This window comes from Teleopsis dalmanni, chromosome 1 (assembly GCF_002237135.1).
Source record: "Teleopsis dalmanni isolate 2A chromosome 1, ASM223713v2, whole genome shotgun sequence".
Lineage (NCBI taxonomy): Eukaryota > Metazoa > Arthropoda > Insecta > Diptera > Diopsidae > Teleopsis > Teleopsis dalmanni.
In genome coordinates, this window is record NC_051846.1 from 138,598,487 (window position 1) to 138,614,517 (window position 16,031).

Genomic DNA, 16,031 nt, shown 5'->3' on the forward strand with positions numbered 1-16,031 from the left:
AGTTCGAATTTGTATACCAAAATAACCAAACTCCATTATACATTCGGAGTTAATGCGAACCTACTTTTGCAGCACCAAACTAACTGCATAAAGATTAACGGCCTTATTCATAAAAAGTTATAGTAGATTTGTAATACATTTTATCGAAAATGTTATTCATAAACGTTATTTAACAGTGTTATAAAGCATTTATAAAACTGTATTCATAAACGTATTTTAAACTTAAAATGCTGTTAAAATGCTGTTAAAATATGTCAAAATTTAAAAAAGGTTCATACCTTCTATAACAGCATTTTAAGCACAATTTTTGATTGTGTAGTAATTTTTTTTGGGTGAAATACAATTAAATATGGATGCTATAAGCGTAATTAAAGAAATTGGTGAGTATTTAATTTAATTTTTTATATAATTTTATATAATTATATAATTTCAGTACTTGCTATTTCTTCAAATTTATTCTTATCCGAATCAAATATATTGTGGTCAACTACAAACTCATTTGGAAGCCAAACAGAAATGTCATCACTTCCCAATGCTTCTGCAGGACGATGTGGCCCTCCGCCTGTTTGTAAGATCTCACGTCTTTCTTTAGTTTTTTCTTTTTTAGCGTTCATTTTTATAATAGACCATTGTGCCTTTAATTGGACCACTGATCGCTTCACAGAACCCATTTCGTTAAAGCTAAAATAAACCATTTTATAAAAACAAAAATAAGGCGCCTTACATATTTAATTATGAAAGTGTGTGCATACAAACCATTCGTGTAAATTAATCCAAGCATTTTGTTTGGCTTTATTTGTATTTGTGTCCGTGTTCTTATTTTCAATACAATTCATGTTTTCACGAACGAGCTCTTTAAGCAAAGTCTGAAAAATAGAGTATAATTATAATTAAAAATAACTATTGCAAAAATATGATCTACCTTGTCTTCAGCGGTCCAATTATCTCCCCTAATTTTTTTTGTCGCCATGGTAAACAAAATTGTGAACGTTAGCACAACTATTTTTTCCTTAATTTGAATTGACAATCGTTTTAATATCATTTTGTTCCTCACAGTGTTGTAAAATGTTTTGTGTTTAACAGTAATGTTATTAACATCTGTATTATAGTTATCAAAGGTTTATAATACGTTTATGAATAATGTGCATTATAAGGCCATTATAAAGTTAAAATACATTTTAACTAAAATGTATTTAAAAAGCATTTTAAGAAATTTTTATGAATAACACAGTAAATATATGAGTAAAATTGTAATTATATTTACTTTGTAATGATAAGTGATATTTTATTATAAATGGTTAAAAAAAATTTTTTAGAATATTATTTCTAAAATAATAAGAAACAATTTTAAACTCGCCATTCCAGATAAAGTTTCACTTACTTTAGAAGCCAAAGTTTTATTCATTTACTCCAATAGCACAGATATTTTCGATTACTCTCGGACCTGACCTTCTAAATTTAGGTAGAAGAAATACTAAATTATTGCTTAACTTAAATACATTTAGTTCGAATAATTATTGCTGAAAAAATGAATTGTTAATTCCATGTATGCATGATTTTAACAATTTAGGTCTACTGAATTATCTAATTGCCTTTTTTAATTTAAATTTCTAATATAATGCAATCCTGTGACTACATATAATTACTTAATATTAAGTCCAGCAATTTTGTCAGGTTATGACGACTATCAATTTAAGAGAACGCATGAAAAGAAAACAGACATCTACCAAGATTACACTGTGAAGAAGTAACAATTATATTGCTTTTACCTCAATGTATATAACAATAAATGCTATTTATTTCAATTAATACATCAGCTCGAATATCAATCAATTTATCGTTGAATCAGAAATTTAAAATTTTTAAAAACATAATTTTGATGTTTAATAAAATTTAAAAATAAACAAAAAAAAAATACAAAATTAATCACTCCAACCCATTTCGGTGAATCAGTATCCTACCAAATTTTTTTGTCCATCATGTCTGATAAACTAGAAAAAGTCACAAACCAATTAAAGGAAAATGTTGGGAGTTATGGTAAACTCGAAAGTGCTCTCCGTGACTTACGCAAATCTATTGCGAAGATAGACAAGTTAATACAACAACGTCAGGAACCCTCGTTCAAAGGCCTTAGTGACGAACTCATGAAGGATGTGGACACTCAAACTGAAGAAAGAAAATTGAAGATATTGGACATGGATTCAGAAGAGATAGTCAAGCCAATCTGTTGGATACATCCACCTGGAGATTGTATTGCTACTGCTCTGCACTCACAATTTTCAGTGTTAGGATTTGGACAACATGGTCAAATTTTTTTAACTCAAAATAGTCAAGATGCAAACGAGTTTCAGTATAAGGAAGAAGTGCAATCAGACTCATCTATTGACGTTGAAGTTCCTAACAAACATAAAATAACTAAGGTCAGCCAGAACACGAACTAGGGTGTCTAATAATCAGTTGTTTGGGTTCATTAAAATAATAATAATCACTAGTTGTAGATAATTTCAAAATTAAAGTGGATGTGAGTGAGTGTTAGAACAAACATAAGCCTTGTGTTTTAATAGTATTAGGCTAGTATTTTAATTACGAAATCGTAATTAGTGTAGCTAAAGTCTTAATATGTTAATCCATAAGTAATGAATTGAACAGTACTTCCTTATGGACAAGAATGCATTTGATTCTGCGTGCCGAAGTACAGATAGGAGGATTTTTACGGTATTATAGGATTGAATTGAATTTTAGTTTTTCACGCCCATATACCTAGTGGAAATCTCACTTTAGCTAATATTAGCATCGAGGACCGATTTTACTGTCGAAACTAGGTGTTCAATCACGAACATGAGTTTTGACCTCCGGCAGAATGTTCAATCATGAACAGGAATTTATACCATAAATTTAATTATTATAGTTTATATCATCACCTAAATTCTTAGAATTATGTACTAAAGAAAAATATAGATAAATAGTAACATTTTTTAGCAACCGTATTTAAATTATTAAACTAAAATATATTCATAAAAACAATAGGAGGAAAATCCCAAGTGTTGGGACTTCCGTCCTTTTTTAACCTTTTTTAACCTTTTTTGACAAATGTAATACAGTCCACTAAAATCATAATAATTTAACCTTGATGTAGAAATTAGTCTTAAAATATTTTTGTATAAAAACACAACATTATTTTAAATAAAATTAGTAGCTAAAAATTACTCAAAGTGTGTGTACTTTAATTTATTAAATGTACATTTTGGTCCTTCGAGACATAAAGTGAAATTGAGTACAGTGCGATACCAGCGTGGACCGAGGCTTAAACATCGGTGCCATAAACTAAATATATAGTGCAGTGCTAAAAGATACAAGCGTGGACCAAGGCTTAAACATCGGTGCCAAAAATTTAAATATAGTGCAAAAAGCATTGATCGAGATTTAAATATCGGTACGGTAAAAAGAAAATGGATCCATCAAAATTATTAGCTCTGCTAAAACAGCAAAGAGCAATATATGACGATGTTAAGAATATCGAGAAGAATAGCAGCAAACGTGAGTTGCGTGCGAATACAATAAAAGAACGTTTAGATAAAGTACAAGGATTATGGAATCAATTTAAAGATAATCACGAGAAAATACTCTTAACGGAGAATAAGGAAGACAAATATTTTAAAGAGGACTTTTACAATACAGTGCATCAAAAAGTGATTCAGGTGAAAACAATGCTCGAAGAAATAGTTGAAAGCAAAGATAGAAATGCAGAATCTGTTGAAAGCAAAAGTGTAGACGAGAAAATAACGGAAAGTCAAATTGAGAAAAATAAAATCAACAATCTAGTAGAGCAATATAACAATAACATCGCAAGGTTAAGACAGATGTTAGAAAATCTTGACCATTATGATACTGTCACGCGATTGGAACAACTTAATGGAATCTGGAAAAGAAAGTTCGAAGACATTAGAAGTATCTATAAGAAGCTGGTTATTGAAATGTCGTACAATGAAGTAGACATTCTGAATGATTATGATGAGGTTGAAGACCAATACGATAAGGCGTTAGATGAATTAGCCAATAAAATGGAAAAATTACGTGAGGGGAACAACGTTAAGCTTGACTGCATTAGAATCCCAAATTTCAACGGTAATATTGAAGAATGGTCGTCTTTTCATGATCTATATAAAAGGCTTATCCATGAGGATGGAAAAATTTCGAATGTTGAGAAAATGTATCGACTCAAAACATTAGTAAAAGGAGAAGCAAGCAAGCTGATACAACATCTACCGGTGTCGGAATTGAATTATGCTGTAGCTTGGGAGATTTTGTCGCAAAGGTACGAAAATGAAAGAATGTTGTTTACAATATTGGTCGATAAATTGCTCGATCAACCATCTGTATATAATGATTCAGCGTCAAGTTTGAAAAAGTTGCTTGACACATCGATAGAATGTATCCAGGGGCTGAAGGCAATGGGTATAAAAACGAATGAAGCAGATCCAATAATAGCAAGGATTATAATCAGGAAGTTGGATAAGGAAGGATTACGGCTATATGAGCAAAATATAAAAAGGACAAAGGAGATTCAAAAATTGGACGATGTATTACAGTTTCTGGAGCAGCAATACCAAGCAGCAGAGGCGATTAAATCTAAGAAACAAACTAATAATGTAAAGTCTTTTCAAAAAACAACAGCGACAACTATAGTAGCAAATGATTACCAGTGCTTTTACTGCAACAAAAAAGGACATATGGCATTAAAGTGTTATGAGTTTCTAAAGCTACAAGTCAAGGACAAAAATACATGGGTAAAAGACGCTAAAATTTGTCGCGTCTGTTTATCGCATAAAACTACAAAAAGATGCAATAGTAAGACAAAATGTCAAGAATGTGGGAAGTGGCATAATACTCTTTTGCACATTAATTCAGGGCAAAATAATAACACATCAACATTAACAATGAATACGGGCACAGCAGAAAATGTGTTACTTGCAACGGCGCAAGTGCGCGTAAAAAGTGTTCAAGGTGAGATGATTATGTTAAGGGCACTAATTGACCAAGGGTCGCAAACTACAGCTGTATCAGAAGAAGCGGCACAAATATTAAATTTGCCAAGGAAAAAAGTAAAAATGGAAGTGCAAGGGTTTGGAGGAACACCGGTTGGCGTTGCAAAGGCAAAAATAAATCTTCAAATTCACCCACGATTCACCAGTAAATATAAAATAAATGCAGAAGCATTAATTTTACCATCATTGGTATCTTGTCAACCGGATAAAACCTTTAGCTATAATATAGATAAGTGGGAAAATATGACCTTGGCGGACCCAAATTTTAATAAATCCGATAGAATTGACATAATCATAGGAAGCGATCTTTACGGAGAAATTCTTGAAGGCGGTCTACTTAAAAAAGATAAAATATTGGCGCAATCAACAAAGTTCGGCTGGATATTATCAGGTATTTTACAAGCAAAAAGAAGCATTAAAGGATTCATCTCTTCCAACGTCGTCAACATAGAGAAATTTTGGGAAATAGAAGAAATTCCAGAGGATGAAGATTCATCAGAAGACGGATATTGTATGAAAAATTATGCTGCGACAACTACCAAAAATGAAGATGGACGATTTGTAGTTGAGTTACCTTTCAAAGAAGAACACCAACTTGGCGACTCATACAAAATGGCGATGGCACGATTCATAAATTTGGAAAGAAAATTACAGGCAAACCCATCATTAAAGAGAGAATATGTCGAATTCATGAAACAGTATCTAGCTGATGGGCATATGAAAAGAGTAAGTTCAAAAAGACAGGGAAAATATTATCTACCTCACCAAGCAGTAGTAAGAGCGAATAGTATCACTACTAAGGTGAGAGTAGTTTTTGATGCTTCGGCAAAGACCACGAATAAAAATAGTTTAAATGATGTATTATATGTTGGCCCAAGGTTGCAAAGGGATATCTTTGATATATTGTTGAAGTTTCGACTGAAAAAATTTGCCATAGTTGCTGACATAGAAAAAATGTATAGGCAAATATGGGTGAGTAAAAATGATCAGAAATACCAACATATTTTGTGGAGAAGCGAGATTAATCAGCCAATTGAAGAATACAAGTTAACAACTGTAACTTACGGTATTGCCCCTGCTTCATTTTTAGCTATAAGAACTTTATTTGAAATAGCAAATGAATGTCAGGATAATCACATATCGAAAATAATTAAAGACGATTTTTATATGGACGATCTTCTAACTGGCGGTGATACAAAAGAAGAGTGCAAAAGTGTTCGGCTAAGGATATCGGCACATTTGGAGAAGTATGGATTTCATTTGAGAAAATGGTGCTCAAACAGCATGGATATAGTAGAAACGGTGGAAAAATCAAAAGACAATGAGGTCATTGATATAGATAAAGAAGAAAGTATAAAAACGCTTGGCTTGCAATGGAATCCTAACAATGATATATTCATGTTTAAGATAGCAGAAAGTAGAGACGTCTATATAACAAAAAGAATGGCATTATCGTATCTAGGTAAAATATTTGATCCATTAGGACTATTGGCTCCAGTTACAGTATTGGTTAAGTTATTTGTGCAGAAGCTCTGGATAAGTAATTTAGATTGGGATATGAAATTAAATGAAGAAATGATGAAAGAATGGAAAAACATTGTGCAGAACTTAGACGCAATACAAACAATCAGAATTGAGAGATGGGTAGGAGTTACCGGAAATGATGAAATATGCCTGGTGGGGTTCGCTGACGCATCGGAAAAGGCCTACGCAGCAATAGTGTACATAAAAACGCACGCAAAGGTGTCCATAATAGCAGCAAAAAGTAAGGTAAATCCTATAAAAAATAGAAAAACATTGCCGAAGCTTGAGCTGTGTGCAGCGCATCTATTGGCAAAATTATTAAATAAAATTCATAACATAATTAACAGAAAAATAAAAATGTATGCATGGAGTGATTCCACGATTACATTATGCTGAATAAAAAGCAATTCAAGCAAAAATAAATTTATTAGGTCAAGAGTAAATGAAATAAGCTCGTTAATTCCAAGCGCCAATTGGTTTTATGTGCGATCAAAGGAAAATCCAGCAGACCTAGCATCCAGAGGAATTCAGCCGGAAAAGTTAGAGAACCAATCTGTGGAGTAGATTACGCTGGACCATTGCTAATAAAATGTTCTAAAGGGCGAGGCCAAAAAACTTTTAAAGGGTACGTAGCGGTATTTGTATGTATGGCAACTAAAGCTTTGCATTTAGAGTTGGTAAGTGACATGACATCAGACTCATTTCTGGCGGCGCTGAAGCGATTGTTTGCACGCAGAGGCAAATGTTCACATATATACTCAGACAACGGTACTAACTTCGTTGGAGCATCCAAAAAATTAGATAAGGATTTACAACAGGCTATTAAAAGCAATGTGAGTGCAGTTTGTGCATTGGAAGCAGAAGGTATAAAATGGCATTTCATTCCACCGGCAAGTCCTCATTTTGGAGGTTTATGGGAGTCGGCCGTGAAGTCAATAAAACACCACTTGAAAAGAGTTGTTGGCGAAAATAAACTTACGTATGAGGAGTTAAGCACACTTCTAACTCAAATTGAGGGCATACTTAATTCACGACCGCTTTGTGCAAATGTTGACGACAATGATATATTAACTCCAGGTCATTTTTTAATTGGGCATGCTATCATTGACTATCCAGAAGCAGTAGATGATATGAACATATCTTCATTAAATCGTTGGAAGATAATTCAAGCAATGAAGAAACATTTTTGGAAACGATGGAAGGAAGAATATTTAACGAATCTTCAGCAGAGGTACAAATGGAAAGGGGTTCAAGCAAATGTTAAGGAAGGCCAAGTGGTAATAGTGAAGAATGAGGAAACATATCCAGGAAGATGGCCTCTTGGAAAGATAATTGACGTTCATCCTGGAAAAGATAATCTGGTGAGAGTAGTATCGGTAAAAACTCAGAACGGCACAATAAAACGTCCGATTCAGAAATTATGTGTATTGGAAGGCGTACACGAACAAATACATGTTGCTGAGAATAAGACGATAAATGTTATTAAACGAAATTGGAATGTAGAATTTGGCCGCTGGCAGAATGTTCAATCACGAACATGAGTTTTGACCTCCGGCAGAATGTTCAATCATGAACAGGAATTTATACCATAAATTTAATTATTATAGTTTATATCATCACCTAAATTCTTAGAATTATGTACTAAAGAAAAATATAGATAAATAGTAACATTTTTTAGCAACCGTATTTAAATTATTAAACTAAAATATATTCATAAAAACAATAGGAGGAAAATCCCAAGTGTTGGGACTTCCGTCCTTTTTTTAACCTTTTTTAACCTTTTTTGACAAATGTAATACAGTCCACTAAAATCATAATATTTTAACCTTGATGTAGAAATTAGTCTTAAAATATTTTTGTATAAAAACACAACATTATTTGAAATAAGATCAGTAGCTAAAAATTACTCAAAGTGTGTGTACTTTAATTTATTAAATGTACACTAGGTCTTAAGGCTAGCTTAAGTAATAATTTTGTTAGCAAATGATGACTAGGAATATTGACACTGTGAAATTGACACTGAGTAATTCCTCTGCATTTCTTTGTAAGCGAACTCTTCAGTATTGTATTATTATGTACTTTGTTAAATTTATCTTTTAACCTGCGGTATATCGGAATCATTTCAGAGTTATATTTTAACAAAAATTGATCCTGGGATTTCATGTTAATCTGTTGAGATATTTATTGTTGAAATATGTTATGCAACAACTGATTGTTTCATGGTTCAATATTACAATAAATTAGTACCCATTACATACTTACAAATACAATGGCTTTTGTGCATGTATGTAATTTCAAAATTGGGAAATGAAAACTTACGGTCAATACCGTAAACGGGCGGTGTTCTTTCCATACTTTCTTAGTAAAAGACACTAAGCAGGCAAGAGCGACTTATGTGACACTAACTTATTATGACACTAATCTTTACAACCACTACTCTAACCAGAAGATTTCAAAATTTTATTCTGCATCTTTTCATACGTTTAAAAGATCAAATATTTTTAATACAAGAATTGCGATTTTCTGCGTTACCAGTTGTTATCGTCTCATCATTCCATCTCCTCACGTCCGCTCAGTTATAACTAGAAATCTACTTCATTTATTGTTACTGTAGAATTTTTCTCATTAGTCATTGCCGTTGTGCAACCTAATAATTCTCAACTCTGCACTTCCTAAATACCACAACCTCTTCACTCTTCACTTGTGTGCCCTTTCACATAACTTGCGCTAGTTTCGAAATTTTAATAAAAATAGAATGCAAATAGAAAAAAAGCTGCACTCTGCTTAGCGCTCGTTTAGGATTAAAAAGGATTTTATATCAGCTTTTATACACTTCTGTGAACCTCATGCCGGGATGTGTGTTAACTCCACAAGGCACGGCACAGTCTGCGCGTATCTGAGCATGTGTTCTGCATGCTTCAGTGTACGTAATCGTAATGAAGTGTGTAAATCCTCACTTTGTTCATCTTTTCCATTTTATTTGAGAGCAGCTTTAACGTTTTGTTATCAGAAACTCGGGATTGAGATTTTAGGCAAAAATAATACTTGAAAATAGTTCATAAATCCGTAAATGTTATTATTAAAGATTAAAATAAATTTGGGTGAGGACCTAGTTTCTTTCATAGCTGTTCAGTACAGAGCTATTAAATAGTTTCAAAACAACTTTTTAATCATTTATGACTTAAAATCCTATTTCTGTCTTAATTAATGAATTATAATATTTTTCTGTACATTGCTCTACTTTGCTATTAAGATAAACCAAATCATTATTTCCTTTCATAAGAGTGGTTTTCTAGGAGTGGAAACTGATTCATCTACACATTTCCAAGCAGTGTTTATTTAAAGAAATACATATTTATTCAAGGTTTCCAATCACTAATATGAACACTTTTTTATAAATACTTTTAATATAGTAAATTCATTTATGTATATTATTGATTAGATATTATTAATTTAATGACTATCTGCAACATGACTATATGTCACAACATAGAGAAGCAGTTGAGTACTATAGAATATAGTTCATTATAAAACAGTTTTTTATTCCTGTAATATCTGTTACTCGGAAATGCCAAAAAATTGTCAAAAGAAGGTATTACTTTACATCTAGAGATCACATCTAGAGATAAAAATATTCCTAATCTTTAAAAACAAGAGATGTGATATCAGAATTTAAGAATTTTGGAATTTGCTGCTCTTGCTTACAAAAAACTTGTAAAAAAACTTGTTTAAGTCTAGTATATACGAATTGTGTATATGGTGAATTGCTGGTACCTTCTAGTTATTAGCTAGCTAAATGGACTTCCGCACTTCGTCTTCTGTTATTTCTTGTTGAAATATGGATGATATTCCATCTGATATTTGATGGAATATCCTTAAAAATCCTGTGTGTTGTATAAATATACTCTTTTTAGCGTCTAATATCTTTTTTATATTAATAATTCGTAATTCGTGCGATTTAGGTTTGTTACTCGCAAAGTTGATCCAATGTGTAATTTCATGTTTTAATGATATGACCTTGCCGCCATGATCACATGTTTTGACACTACTGGACTTAATATATGTGGGGCTAAGCAATTGACCATATATATAGACAATACTTAAAGTCTCGATACTTAATACTTAACATCTCAAGTATCTGCCAAATTGTGGCCAAGCTATTGCTAGTAAAATGCCGATAGGTTATCATTTAATGGTGAAGATTACCAGTTATATTCCAACAGGTCATCATCTAGTACTATAAGATTTTCTTAGAGCATATGGCAAAGTCCAAACAATGTGCTGAAAAAAATTTTTTTTTCTAAATCCCAATAAAGTATAAATAAAGCACATTTTCATTTATTTCTGAAAGCAGAGACAATATTCCACTATATGTCTTTAGCGTATTTTTCCCTAGAGTTCTGCGTATTTGACTCAAGAGTAATTCTATTTAATTTTTTACTTTATTTAATTTTTATTTAAAAATATAAAAGTTATTTGTATAATTCTTAGCTTTTCAATCATAACCACAGTAGAGAGACAATATATTTTTTGTTGTGTAATTTCTTTTAAGGAGCATTTACTAACTCAGTTCTTAATGTCCTGAGTTTCCTTCTAATTTGTAGTTTTCTCATTTGCTAGAAAAAAGTTCATCGGAGTTTCTTTCATTAGGAAGACAAAAGGAACAAAAGTAAGCAGCTTTTGATAAAACAAACAAAAGTGCAGCAAACTATTGTTCCTTCTTTATCCTTTGTTTGCTTTTGTGGTGAAATACGTACCGTGGATATATTAACTGTAAGTGTTAATGTATACAAGACGCTGTCACAAAAGATACTAATTTTAGACAAACAACACCTTGCCTTGCTTAAGTTAATATGCGGGCAAGAAGGCTTTGATTGAACTTAAAGTTTTAAGGAAAAGAGCTATAAGTAATTGAAGGCAAGTAAGCATTCCATAGCGTCGGATACATTCCAAGGGTCGTTAATCCAAAAGCACTCATCAGTTATAGTTTGTGATCTTTATTATTTAAAATGTTGTCTAGGAATCTGATAAAGTTTATAAAATGGAGAAACATAAAAACAAATAAAATAATAATTGAATAAATAAAAATAAATATTAATAAAATGTAATAAAAAAAAATAGTATTATAACATTAAACAATTGTGTTATTCATTTATTTAAAAATTTCCAAAATAATTTTTTATTAATTATAGTCGTGTACGAATTCGGATTACATTATCAAAGTGCAAATCTTATCAAAGTGTTTATGGTGCACAGTCGAAAGGGCAACTACTAAATAATTGTGCAAGTGCTTTGAAGGAAACCGAAGCTTAGGCAACAAAGAGCCGCTATTGCTAAGAGCATGCGCTAGGATACATTCAATTTCAGTATAAGAGTTTTTAACTGGAAAGCTTTACTCTCCAGAAATTTTATTCATAAATAACATTTAATGTGAAGCACGTTTCGTCTGAAATAATAATATGAAATTCATATATGAAGTGTATGAATCTAGTCAATGTCGGTGTTTGATACAGTAACGTGCGTTCGTGGTACTGAGCGGGAAATCTTGATCAAGACACAAACACACTATCTACTTTAAGTGTTTAGTGTTTGGTTTACAGAAATAAACCAAAAATCAAAACAAACAAAAGATAAAATAAATTTCCATTGAAATTAGTCAATTACAGTTAATGTGTTATTTCATGGTCTCTGCAAATATTTTAATTGAAATATTAAGTATTACTGAAGTATTTTTTGTTAGCAGGAAGTGCCCGTACACAAAGTAAAGGAAAACTAATGTTGGTGGATAATGAAATAAAATTTAATTAAGCGTAAGCAAATAAAACGGCAATTTCACCTGTTCAAAGATTTAGAAAATTTGGATTTAGAAAATACGAGAGTATTTCTCAATAAAATCGCATGTTGGATTATTTACTTAACAAGTAGTTAGTACAGCTAAATAATTTTATAATAAGAAGTAGCTGTCAGCATATAAGCATTATCGAAAATAATGTCATTCATACGCCGTGTTGGTCGTGTCGGCCTCGTTGAACAATTTACTTAGAATCATGTATGTGAAACGTGCTTTTCCGGCTTATTGCCCAAATACCTTAAAGTGTATGAAAATAAATACAAAATGTAAGCCATGGTAATACAATTGTACATTTGAAATAAATTGCGAAGGAGTGTGTTTGTGTATTCGTAAGTGCAAAGTTCGCATCTGTAAAATCGCGTGTTAGAATTCGGTAAATTTCGATATTTCCGTTTTCGCTTATATTTTACTGCCAAAAATAAAAAAATTCATTCCATTTTAGTGCTCACATCAAATATGTCTGGTAGAAAGAAATAAAGTCGTAAAACATAATATCGTTGCATTCCTCGTCCTCATTGCCCCTTTCTGTCCTGTAAATTACATACTAGCTTACGTGACCCCAACGGAAGCCAATAAAAATAAAAATAAAAAAGGTGCTTCAGTTAAATGCTTGCACATGCCAAAGAAATTGTATGAATTATTATAATTACCGCTAATTAAGATCTAGCCAAAGGATAAGCCATAAAAATTAGCAGCGGCGGATGTGAAACGAAAAAGTAGAAAATAAATTGAAGCGAGAAGTGGCAAAGAGCAACAAGCTCAAATTGTGTGAAGTAAAATAGCATAATTGATTAGTGTTGAAAAATTTATGTTATCCTAATTAAATTTTTTCTTGGCCGCATAAAACTTTTATTGTTTGCAATTATTGCACAGTGCCCATAGTGCCCAGTGCCCGGTGCCCTGTTCTCAGCGCCCTGCGCTCCGCTGAACGTACTAACTTCACAGACTTTGGCGTGAAAAAGCACGTACACTTGCGCCGATAATTACTAAATTATTCACTAGTTCCGCATTTAAAAGAATAAGTAACCACTCGCACATCCTGTTGGAATTTTTACTTATGACCGCTTAGATTATGAAGATATTTTGATAAAAACTTAAAGGTATGTGAACAAAAAATAAATACTTCACGAATAATAATGTTAATATTATGTTAATTGCATGTTTTTTATAATTGACTTGTAACTTTTTCCCATTAATTAAGTCTACTAATTCTAATCACAATATTAATTGCTTATTTATTTAATTTGTAACAACAATGAAATCAATTAAATATTTACATTTAATTGATTAAGAATTGACATTTTTAATCAATTGAAAATTATCTTAAACCTATAAGATGAATTCTTATTCAGAGCAAAATTAAAGCACACATTTACTCAGGTTTGCTCTAAATATGGAATTAGTTATTAACAGTCTACTTGATGCCGTATAAAATAAAAAACTATATGAACACACATTAAGCGCTTTTAAAATGGGTTAAATTTGTAAAAAATTAAAATAGAAAAAATTTTAAATTGAATTTATGTCCCGCCATTTTAATTACATGCCTTCAGTTCCCGTGAAAAAAACCAAATAAAGTTTAGTTAATGTTCGTGATTACGGCACATAAAATAAGACGTTCTACATTTTGATTAAATCTTCGGTGATATTCCCAACTAGGTTATAAGCCTTCGCGTAAACATACTTTTTGAATCTCTGCAGCGAACCAAGTGTTGTATTAATTACTGTGGTTATTCGCGGAGGCATTCCATTTTATGGGTTCGTGGCTTTAACTTTAAGATGCACGAAGTGATAAAGTTGAAAACGTTTACAAATTTCATGCATTATTCGTTTAAGATAGTTTTCTCCCCGTTGTTCGGTTGGATTACTTAAAGACTGATACGGAAATAAAGACATGGTATATAAATACTTAATGTTCTGTATATTCTGTTATTTTGGTAGAATTTAACGGATAGACTTTTATATTAAAAGTAAGGTTTAATACAAAATAAGTTGAAAGCAAATAATTGAAATAAAATATTTTAACTGCTTTCAATTTAGTTATTTTGAAAAATAGATTCTTATTGTTTTATTAATATTTATAAAATTATTGTAATTTCGAGGTTTAGGTTTCGCTTTTGTATTTTAGATGAATTGGTTTCAAAAAAGCTTAAATTGGCAACACCCACTTAATTTGCATGGTTGTCTAGTTTTTATAAGATTTCCATTGCTTTGGCTTTTATGTACTCTCTTACTATTACCAGCTTCAGGTCCCTATGAAGAGTTATATTCAGGTCCCTACTATTATATTATTGAAGTACATTGATTGAGTATCTTGTGATTACTGATTTTATTTAAAACAATGTTCTGTATTTATACAAAATTATCTTAAGATTAATTTTACATCAAGGTTAAACTAATATGTTATCTGTTATCCCAAATTTTAGTGGACTGCATATTTTTAATTACAGGACGGAAGTCCCGGCATTTAGGATTCCTCCTTCTATTGTCTTTACAAATTTATTATCATAATTAGATGCGGATAATTAAATGTTACAATGTTTGCTATATTAATATAATGTATTTTTTACCCTAGTTTTTTCTTAGTTTCATAATTCTAGGAATTTAGGCGACAACAGATTTTAGGCGATATAATAATAAACTATAATAATATAATATAATAACATAATAAAATAATTCATGTTCTTGATTGAACAGAGCTGAATAACTGATGTACCACTGAGCGTTTTCTATTATTCTGAATGCTATACTGTGATGTTTCAGCTTGTGTTCTAAATAAAACATACATTTAAAAAGAGTGACCTTACATTAAGACCGAAAAGTTTTCGGAAATTCTCATTTAAAATTCGCGCGCTGTATATTTTTCGATATTTTGTTTATGTAGTTTGGCAGCACTGTCCTTAATTACTATGCCAAAAATGAGCGCGATCTGTCAGACAGTTCGTTTACGGCAGCTGTTGAAACCAGTTCACCTCAGTAGGGCGTTGCGAAAAAAACAATGGAAAAAAATATTGAACAAAGAGTTTGCATCAAATTTTGTGTTTCGAACGAAATTTCGTGTGCAGAATCGTTGCGAATGCTACAAAAGGCTTATGGGGAATCAGTTTTATCGAAAACTCAAGTTTATGAGTGGTACAAAGCCTTCCAGGACGGTCGTACGACCGTCGAAGACATTTCGCAACGCACTACTGAGGTGAACTGGTTTCAACAGCTGCCGTAAACGAACTGTCTGACAGATCGAGCTCATTTTTGGCATAGTAATTAAGGACAGTGCTGCCAAACTACATAAACTTAAAATATCGAAAAATATACAGCGCGCGAATTTTAAATGAGAATTTTCCGGAAAACTTTTCAGTCTTATGTATATCAAAAATTTGATAATTTCAAAACCTACTTTGTCGTGAACGGGATAAACAGGTATCCTATGTCCTTCTCCTGGCCTTAAACTACCTCCCTGCCAATTTTCAGCTAAATCGGTTCAGCCTATATCCTTCTCCTGGCCTTAAACTACCTCCCTGCCAATTTTCAGCTAAATCGGTTCAGCCGTTCTTGAGTTATAAGTGGTGTAACAAAAACACATCTTTCTTTTATATATATAGAAGATATAACAA

General features: G+C 31.7%; 3 protein-coding genes across 3 annotated transcripts; 2 read left to right on the forward strand and 1 right to left on the reverse strand.

Moving 5' to 3' along the window:
* Nucleotides 1-419: 419 nt before the first annotated feature.
* LOC119666315 lies at nucleotides 420-970 on the reverse strand. The gene is made up of 3 exons (XM_038075598.1): nucleotides 923-970; nucleotides 757-866; nucleotides 420-681 (listed from the first exon to the last, which is right to left on the reverse strand). Exons 1-3 carry the CDS (start codon nucleotides 968-970, stop codon nucleotides 420-422), a joined length of 420 nt encoding a protein of 139 aa, XP_037931526.1.
* A 2,479-nt stretch (nucleotides 971-3,449) lies between these two features.
* On the forward strand, nucleotides 3,450-7,133 carry LOC119666316. The gene is made up of 2 exons (XM_038075599.1): nucleotides 3,450-6,766; nucleotides 7,001-7,133. Exons 1-2 carry the CDS (start codon nucleotides 3,450-3,452, stop codon nucleotides 7,131-7,133), a joined length of 3,450 nt encoding a protein of 1,149 aa, XP_037931527.1.
* Nucleotides 7,134-7,255: 122 nt separating this feature from the next.
* Nucleotides 7,256-8,110, forward strand: LOC119666318. Its single transcript, XM_038075600.1, has one exon. It carries the CDS (start codon nucleotides 7,256-7,258, stop codon nucleotides 8,108-8,110), a length of 855 nt encoding a protein of 284 aa, XP_037931528.1.
* Nucleotides 8,111-16,031: the final 7,921 nt, after the last annotated feature.

Coding starts and splice junctions, on each gene's coding strand:
- LOC119666315 (XM_038075598.1), bottom strand. CDS start 970: ATGGCGACAAAAAAAATTAGGGGAGATAATTGGACCGCTGAAGACAAG. Junction 867..922: donor ATTGGACCGCTGAAGACAAG/GTAGATCATATT, acceptor TCTATTTTTCAG/ACTTTGCTTAAAGAGCTCGT. Junction 682..756: donor TGGATTAATTTACACGAATG/GTTTGTATGCAC, acceptor GGTTTATTTTAG/CTTTAACGAAATGGGTTCTG.
- LOC119666316 (XM_038075599.1), top strand. CDS start 3,450: ATGGATCCATCAAAATTATTAGCTCTGCTAAAACAGCAAAGAGCAATA. Junction 6,767..7,000: donor AAGGCCTACGCAGCAATAGT/GTACATAAAAAC, acceptor TAAATTTATTAG/GTCAAGAGTAAATGAAATAA.
- LOC119666318 (XM_038075600.1), top strand. CDS start 7,256: ATGACATCAGACTCATTTCTGGCGGCGCTGAAGCGATTGTTTGCACGC.